This window comes from Lactuca serriola, chromosome 4, assembly GCF_051521515.1.
Source record: "Lactuca serriola cultivar US96UC23 chromosome 4, Lser_US96UC23_V15, whole genome shotgun sequence".
Lineage (NCBI taxonomy): Eukaryota > Viridiplantae > Streptophyta > Magnoliopsida > Asterales > Asteraceae > Lactuca > Lactuca serriola.
This window is the reverse complement of record NC_136411.1, coordinates 291,922,823-291,932,229: the sequence shown is the minus strand read 5'-3', so window position 1 is coordinate 291,932,229 and position 9,407 is coordinate 291,922,823. Positions and strand designations below refer to the sequence as shown.

Genomic DNA, 9,407 nt, shown 5'->3' with positions numbered 1-9,407 from the left:
CTTTTCTTCCAACCCAATTTCACCCAACCAATCCCAATTAACTGCATTGGGAAGGTGAAACTCTTTCTGTTTCAGCGCCTCCAATCTGTTTTTCCCCCGAGCATGCGAAGACCTTGAAGTAATTCGTGGAAAAGCAAGCCATGGAATGTCTCCATAACGTCCTCCTCTAGAGCTCTGGCCTCTTCTGGACATGATTTCTGCAGAACAACATCAAGAAAACGACAACAAACAAAACCCAAAAAATTAAAATTAACCATAATAGGTCTAACATGACATCTACTCGCCGAGTTCATGAACTACTCGGCTAGTAGTATGAACTGCGAGTGAAGATTCCTCTCTGTCCAGATTGTGTCAACAAAACACAGAAATTTGCACAGGGGTTTGCTGTTATAAGTCCTTTAAGCATAAATTCGCAAGAAATTTTTTCCAAATTCTCCAAATTCATCCTAAAATCAAAACCCTAGAATTGGAGTAATCCCCCAAATCCGTATTGTAGCAAAATAAGCACTAAAAACTGTTAAAGTTGTGACCTTTAGCAAGAATACGAAGGAAAAATCATACCTTTGGCTTTGTAGATGAAGATTCAACAAGAAATCAAAGAAGTTGCTTGAGAGAAAACAAAATGCTCGGCGAGTATGCTTGGGAGGCGGCTGGTGAAAATGAGTAGGGTAAAAGAAACCCTTATTTACAGATTGTAAAAATTCTATTTAATACTTGGACTCGTCGAGTAGGAACACCTACTCGCCGAGAAGAGACGCGATTTTGCGATTTTTCATGGATTTCAGAAATACTCGCCGAGTACCTTATGAACTCGGCGAGTTCATCATTCAGTTTGAAAAAAACTCGATTTTTTAAGCCACCACCCCACACTTTGAGCATTGCTTGCCCTCAAGAAATCATTTTAAGCATAATTTCAGAAGAAGATTAAAAAAACGGATCCTAAAAGTGAAAAAAAAATAAAAATAAAGGGAAAAGAAATGCAAACTCTAAACTCGGGTTGCCTCCCGGAAGCGCTTCTTTTTATGGAGTCGTTAGCTGGACTCCTTCCTGCTCTATGTTTCTGGCATGTCTTCCAGCAACAGTCCTTCTTCAAGTTCTTCATTCCTCGGGATTCCTTCTTCATATTTTTTCACCCTATGTCCATTAACTTTGATAGGAGTGCCATCTCTTGACAATAACTCGATAACTCCATGTGGAAAAACTTTCTTCACTATAAATGGACCATCCCATCGTGACTTTAGCTTGCCTAGAAAGAGTTTGAGCCTTGAATTAAAAAGTAACACTTTTTACCCTTCGTGAAACTCCTTATTACCCTTGATTCTTTTGTCATGCCAATTCTTGGTTTTTTCTTTATAAATCAACGAGCTAGTGTAAACCTCATTCTTAAGTTCTTCAAGAGCATTCATTTGCATCAACCGGTTGGTTCTAAGTTCAGCTACATCAAAGTTGCACATTTTTAAAGCCCAAAAAGCTTTATGCTCTATTTCTACCGGTAAACAACATTGCTTCCCATAGACTAGCCTATATGGTGTAGTACCAATAGGTGTTTTGAAAGCTATTCGGAAGGCCCAAAGTGCATCATCTAACCTATTCGACCATTCCTTTCGATTGCTACCCACTGATCTCTCCAAAATTCTTTTTAATGCTCTATTTGTCACTTCAGTTTGCCCACTAGTTTGTGGATGGTAAGATGTAGAGAATTTATGGGTTACCCCATATTTCCTTAACACTTTTTCTAATTGATCATTGACAAAGTGAGTGCCTCGGTCACTAATAAGAGCTTTAAGAACTCCAAATCTTGAGAATAACTTTTTTAGAAAGCGCACCACCACCCGAGCATCATTAGTTGGTAAAGCTTGTGCCTCCGCCCATTTGGATACATAATCAACCACCACAAAAATATATTTGTTCCCTTTTGACATTGGAAATGGTCCCATGAAATTGATCCCTCATACGTCAAACACTTCACACACTTGAATACTATGTTGTGGCATCTCGTTTCGGGATGATATGTTTCCCGCTCTTTGGCATGCATCACACTCTTTGACATATTGGGTAGCATCTTTAAAAATTGTGGGCCAATAAAACCCAATATCAAATATCTTCTTATCTGTGTAATGTGCTCCAAGATGTCCACCGGCGAGCCCGCTATGGCAATGCTCCAAAATTTCTCGGCTTTCATTCCCAAATACACATCTCCTTATGATCCCATCCGCGCAGCTTCGGAAAAGATATGGCTCGTCCCAAAAGTAGTATTTTATTTCTGAAAAGAATTTCTTCTTTTGTTGGCGGGTAAAATCTTTTGGAACATACTTGCTAGCTAAGTAATTAGCTATATCTGCAAACCATGGCTCCTCCCCCGTGGTCACTAAAATGTACTTGTCCAAAAAGTCATCTCCAATTTTATCTTCTTGCAATGCTTCCAAATGCGGATTTTCTAGTCTTGATAAGTGGTCGGCAGCTACATTCTTCATTCCCTTCTTATCGCGTATCTCGATATCAAATTCTTGTAGAAGTAGGACCCAACGTATCAATCTTGGCTTTGCATCCTACTTGGCAAACAAGTACTTAATAGCAGAGTGGTCAGTAAAAACAGTGGTTTTAGATAAAACAAGATAAGGGCGGAATTTGTCAAAAGCATACACCACGGCTAATAATTCTTTTTCAGTTGTGGTGTAATTTTCTTGGGCCGAATTCAGAGTCTTGCTTGCATAATAAATGGGTCGAAAGTGCTTATCAACCCTTTGGCCAAGTACAGCTCCTAGTGCAAAGTCGCTCGCGTCACACATTATTTCAAAAGGTAGGTTCCAATTCGGGGCAATAATGATCGGGGCATTAGTTAATTTTTCTTTCAAAAATTCGAAGGCCTCTAGACACTCTTTAGTGAAATTAAATGGTGCATCTTTTAAAAGTAATAGTGTTAGAGGTCTAGTTATTTTAGAAAACTATTTTATGAAACGGCTGTAAAAATCCGCGTGACCTAAAAAACTCCTAATTCCCTTTACATTAGTTGGTGGAGGTAATTTAGCAATTGTATCTATTTTTGCCCGATCCACCTCAATTCCCGATTTGGATACCTTGTGCCCAAGACTGTACCCTCTTTAACCATAAAGTGGCATTTTCCAAATTGAGGAATAAATCGATTTTTTCACACCTTGCAAGCATTAAATCAAGGTTAGCAAGAAAATTATGGAAGGAAGATCCAAAAACAGAAAAATCGTCCATAAATACTTCCTTGAATTTTTCCACCATGTTGTGGAATATGGCCGTCATGCACCTTTGAAATGTCGCAGGTGCATTGCATAACCCAAAGGGCATGCGGCGATAGGAAAAAGTTCCACTCGGGCAAGTGAAAGTAGTCTTTTCTTGGTCAATTGGGTCTATGGGTATTTGGAAGTAACCCGAAAATCCGTCTAAGAAACAATAGTAGCTATGGCCAGACAATCTTTCAAGCATTTGATCAATAAAAGGTAAAGGAAAATGGTCTTTATGAGTGGCATCGTTTAGCTTTCGATAATCGATGCACACTCGCCAACCGGTTACTGTTCGGGTCGAAATAAGCTCGTTCTTCTCATTTGTTATGACCGTCATCCCGCCTTTCTTGGGCACCACTTGAACAGGACTAGCCCATGGACTGTCAGAAATATAATAATTGATCCTTGCATCTAAAAGCTTGACTACTTCCTTCTTGACCACTTCTTGCATGTTCAGGTTCAATCTTCTTTGGTGTTGCATTACCGGATTTGCTTCTTCTTCCAAGTTGATCTTGTGAGAGCAATAAGAGGGGCTTATTCCCTTGATATCGGTGATACTCCATGCAATGGCACTCTTTCTCTTCTTTAGGACATGGACTAATTCTTCTTTTTCAGAGTTGGAGAGGTCAGAAGCCATTATAATAGGTTTTTGTTGACCATCTTCAAGGAATGCGTACTCCAAGTGATATGGTAGTTCCTTGAGCTCGGTTTTTGTGTTCTGCATGCTGAACACGTTGAGTCCATTGAATGGACTCGTCGATTCCTGGGCATAATTCGTGATATCTCTGGATTCTTCATATGGACTCGGCGAGTATGTCGTGGCTACTCGACGAGTAGGCTGTTTAGTGGTCTTTATTAATTCATTATAATCAGCTTCTTCCAGCAGTCTCTCTATTTCCAGTAGGTCTCTTTCAGCATCAAGTTCTTCATCAAAGGTGTTGGTCGACTTGTTTGGTTCTTCATTATTCCATTCATCCATCAATTCATCCAACATATCAATAGAAAATGTTGTGTCATCACTAATCCTTGCATGCTTCATGGCTTGATCAACCCCGAAAGTGACTGATTCATCTCCCACCCGTAGAGTAAGTTTTGAATCTCGCATGTCAACTATAGCGCTTGCTGTGTTAAGGAAAGGTCTTCCAAGGATGATCGGGACTTGAGGATCCGCTTCCATGTCTAAAATTATAAAGTCCGCGGGGAAAACGAACTTATCAACCTTCACTAATAGATCTTCACATATTCCTCTTGGGAATGTAACCGTTTTATTTGCTAAGTGGATTGCCATTCGAATTAGCCTCGGCTCCGGGAGATCTAATTTCTTGAAAAATGAATATGGCATGAGATTTACACTTGCTCCCGAATCAGCCAAAGCATGAATGGTGGCCAAATTCCCAAATTGGCAAGGCAATGTTAAGCTTCCCGGGTCACCCTTCTTCTTTGGTAAGTTGTTCAACATGGCAACTGAGAAATTCTCATTAAGAATTACTTCCTTCACTTCTTCTATGTTCCTTCTATTGGTTAGAAGCTCCTTGAAAAATTTAGCATATTTCATCATTTGTGCAACTACTTCGATGAATGGTATATTAATTTTATGAGCCTTTACGTGGTCTAGAAACTTCTGGTAGTCTTCTTCCTTCTTTTCTTGCTTAGCTCGGGCTGGATATGGAAATGGAGGCTGACTTTTCTGATCAGGCATCGGACTCGTCGAGTCCATATTCTGGACTCGGCGAGTAGGGTATGGGTTCAGCTGATCTTGATTTTGGCTCTGTTTTTTTGCATTTTCCTTTTGTAACTTCTTGGGATCTTCATTCTAAATAGGGGCCAGAGGGGTAATTATCTTCCCACTTCTAGTTGTCACGATATTTATATGTGCGCCTCATGGGTTGTTTTCGGATTTACTAGGAAGTTCTCCCGGTGATCTTTGATTAATTTGTTGGGCAAGTTGCCCCAGCTGCGTCTCAATGTTGTGGATAGATGCTTGTTGATTTCTAAGTATTGTTCTTGTCTCTTGTATTGCAGTATCATGGTCATTGTGTCTCTTTTCTGAAGCAGCTACAAATTTAGTAAGCATCTCCTCCAAACTTGGTTTTCTTTCTTGCACCGGCTCCTCCTTTTGGTAAAAACCTCTTCCTTTTTGTTTATACTTCTCCTCCTTAGCCTTCTTGTACTCATCATAAGGAAGCCATTCTTTCTTGGGTTTTCGCTAATCATCATCATATTTGTCAGCACTTGAGTAGCACACTTGCACCTTCTTATTCCCGTTCTCGTCCAAGTCACAATCTCTAGCAAGATGAGGTCCATTGCAATTCTCACAACCCACCCGAATAGCATGCATCGTTTGATCCATTTTATCCATCCTCCTATCCATGGTTTTCAACATAGCCATGACTGCTGACAAATCTTCTAAAGCTGCATAAGCTGATCCCCTAGTCACATCATTCCTTGGGTTTTGGTATTCTCTAGAATGCTTAGGGAATTCTTCAATTAGTTGCTTTATCACTAGGGGTGCTTTCTTTGTGAGTGGACCTTGCGAGTCAAGTAATTTCCTTGTTGTAACATTCACTCCATCATAGAAAATGGAGACTTCTTATTGACTATTAAGATTATGATGAGGGCAATTCCTTAGTAAACTCTTGTACCTCTCCCAAGCCTCATAAAGTGACTCTCCAGCTTGTTGTTCAAAGTTGACTATGGCTTTCTTTAACTTAGATATCTTGGAGGGTGGGCAAAATTGATCAATAAACTCTTCTTTCATCTTGGCCCATGTAGTGATGGATCCGGGGGGAAGTGACTTGAGCCAATCCTTTGCAGCACCCATCAATGTAACCGGAAACATGCGAAGCAGCTGAGTTTCGCGAGGCACGTTTGGAACATTAAAATAATCAGCTACATCATTGAATTCATCCAAGTGTTTGTAAGCATCTTCGTGGTCTTTTCCGTAGAAGGGGATCTCTTTAAGTTGAGCAAGTATGTGATCCTTAAGCTCAAAAGTGGCAGTTGCAGGAATTGCGGGTTGCACAAGTCCCGAGCCGGTATCATCTTGTATCCTCTTCTTCCATTCGCCCATGGGAATTTCATCGATGTTTGCCACGGTGTTATCCAAGTCTCCTTTTTGATCGCTTTCGTCTTCGTATTCGGTTTCGTAGTTGTATTCAAGTTCGGCTTCTTTTGGATTGTCTTCAATATCTTCTAACTTACTTTCTTCGCTCTTTCTACTGCTAGTCTCTCCTGGTTTCTTGCTCTTCTTCTTCCCAAAAACCATCTTCAAGCTAGACAAAGGTGACTTCTTAGGTGTATTCGAGCTTTCAACGTCATTGCCTTTGTTTTTCCTCAACGCGGATTCTGGGTCTTCAAAAGGGTGAACCAGTGGAGTGTTGGATCCTCTGGTCATGAAAATCCTGCAACCAAAAACAAGAAAAACGCGTAAAAAGAACAAAAAATGAAACAGAACGAAAATAAAAATTAAACTGCCAAACAACAGTGGACTCGCCTTGTAGGGTCGACTGCACTTGGCGAGTTCACTATATAAAGCTCTAAAATAGATAAAATTGAATAAAAACGACTAAAAACTAATAATTACTAAAACTTAACCTAGTTATTAAATTACCAAAAAAATAACTTTGTGCAAGATAAACTCACACAAAGGATCGATAAAACTAGGAATTAGAATTTACATTTGAACTGTTCCCCGGCAACGACGTCAAAAACTTGATGTGTGTAAAATGCACTGGTATTATTCCTACTTTAAAAATATAGATTTAGCACACAAAGGCAGTGAACCTGTCTTTTAGTGGTATAGTTAAATAAGTAGGGTGTCAAACTCCGTGAACGGAAATTAAAATAATAACTAATTTTAACTAAACAAGTAATAAAAGTAAAGGGTTTTCTCTAGTTTTATAAGACTAGAAACTTAAACACACCACCTAACACGTAATTAAGTAATCAACTAAAGTAAGTAAAAATTAACCAAAATAAAAGGGTTTCTGTTTAGGTCCAACCAATTCACTCCTATGGTTAATTTTATGATAAAGTAATAAATTAATTGTTATTGGTTACCAACTATAGTGATTAGATTCGCATTTGCTATTACCAACCCTTAGAAAATTAATCAATTCACGCAGTGGCCAAGTGTTTAAACTAATTAATTCCCTAGTTCAATTATTTGGATTAAATAAGATTTGTAATTGGTTATTCAAATTAGTAATTCAACTAACCTCTTGTTTGTTGGTTTCTCAAACAAGCTCACACATTAATTTACCCATTCTCTAATTAATCATAGTTTCATATTCACTAATCATAGGCATATAATGAAGTGTTCACATAAATCATATGAGGTTAACAATTAAGAGATGTTCATGCAGCCTAATTGTCTTCCAATTAACAGAAAATAGTTATGGTTAATGCATAAGGGTCTTTAACAAACTTAATTTAATAAAATCACCAATAATCAATCAATCAAAGTATGAATCAAACCATATGAGTAATTTGGTTTTTCCTAAATAGAAACTACGAAAATTCAGCTCATGATTACAGTGCAAGAGAAGCTAAAAACGAATTTAGTTGATCTAGACATGATTCACTTCTAAGATTAAGTGGAAAATTTAACCTAATTCGCCTTGAGTCTTTTGAAGATCAAAGATTAGGGTTCTTCAGGTCTCCAAGGGTTTGCTCAGTCGCAAGTTATTCTCCAAAGCAGCTAAAAAAGTCCCCAATTCGGAATTAGATCCTCAATTTATACTTATCTCAAAACAGGGGCAACTCTGCGAGTAGGTATCCAACTCGCCGAGTTCCATTGAGAAATTCGTGTACGGCAAGGATTTTGGACATTACTTTGCGAATATTCTTTGGAACTCGCCGAGTAGCTTCTGTACTCGCCAAGTAGCTCCAGGTTTTCTCTTCTTTCTTCATTCTCCAGCTTCTGATTGCTTCTCCTTCTTCCTTTTTGCTTCCAAGCATGTCTTCTGGACTGAAAATATAATTTAGACATTATTAAGTACCTTTTGTCCATATTATGCAAATAATTAGCTAATAATTGATAAAAATCTATGCTAAACATATGGCTAAATATGCACATATCAGGCCGCATGACTATGACGGAGTTTTGGGCTTCTTCAAATTTTGGGCCCCCACAGCTATTCCATTGGCCCAGTTTGAATCTAATCAACTTCTAGCCCATTTTTCTTCAAGATTTCATCAATTTGAGCCCAAATTGCCTCTCCAAATCACTCAATGCTTCCGCAAACTCCCAAACATCGATCTCCGCACACTCGAAAATTCTCACGCGCCTTGCAAATTTAAAGTTCAAATCTTCCAAGATTTCAAGCAATTGACAAGCCCACTCCATGAATCACCTCCATAGCCATCAAGCACGAAATCCCCATTGCCCTTCTGGTCCAATCGCCACCCAAAAATCCTGCTCTGCTAGTCTCCAAAAAAATCTGCAATAATGCTCAAGAAACTAGAAAGCACCCGAAATGGTTATAAAATAACAAAAAGGAAAATATGCATGGAAATTAACTAAAATGCAAGTGAAATGTGCTAAAAAAACTCTAAAAAGAAGTAAATGAAATGAATCTATCAAGTAGCCCATGACATTCCCAGGTAAAGACCGTGTGGGGTAGCCCATGGCACAATGGTGTAAGACCCTGGGGGGAGCCCACAGCATCCTTACAGGTTTATGTATGTGTTATGTGTATATGCTTCTATGATATATGATATGTATGTTATTGCATGAAAGACCCCGGGGGTAGCCGTGGCAATTGGATATAAGACCATGTGGGGTAGCCCATGGCATTCCCGGGTAAAGACCATGTGGGGTAGCCCATGACACTATGGTGTAAGACCCTGGGAGAGCCCACAACATCCTTACAGGTTAATGTATGCATGGATTATGTGATATAGGTAGCTTTGATAGCCAACAGGATATGTGTTATGTGTATTGTGTGTGGTATGCTTTGGGGAACTCACTAAGCATTTAACTTACATGTTGTGGATTTGTTTCAGGTACTTCAAATCCCAAGGGCAAAGGCAAGGCGTGATGGCGCGATGTGTACTCTCTCCCAGGCGTTTTTATGGACACTCTGATATTTGGAATAAAAGTTGTATTTGATATATGTTATGAAAACAATTACGATTAAATTTATTAAATTA

At 39.0% G+C, this 9,407-nt stretch overlaps 1 protein-coding gene and 1 non-coding gene across 2 annotated transcripts; one reads left to right on the top strand and one right to left on the bottom strand.

Moving 5' to 3' along the window:
* Positions 1-1,949: 1,949 nt before the first annotated feature.
* Positions 1,950-4,953, bottom strand: LOC145099422 (uncharacterized). Its single transcript, XM_079036996.1, has 2 exons — positions 3,544-4,953; positions 1,950-2,549 (listed from the first exon to the last, which is right to left on the bottom strand). Exons 1-2 carry the CDS (start codon positions 4,951-4,953, stop codon positions 1,950-1,952), a joined length of 2,010 nt encoding a protein of 669 aa, XP_078893122.1.
* Positions 4,954-5,857: 904 nt separating this feature from the next.
* On the top strand, positions 5,858-5,964 carry LOC145103614 (small nucleolar RNA R71). Its single transcript, XR_013706696.1, has one exon. It is a non-coding gene; the product is annotated as a small nucleolar RNA R71 (small nucleolar RNA).
* Positions 5,965-9,407: the final 3,443 nt, after the last annotated feature.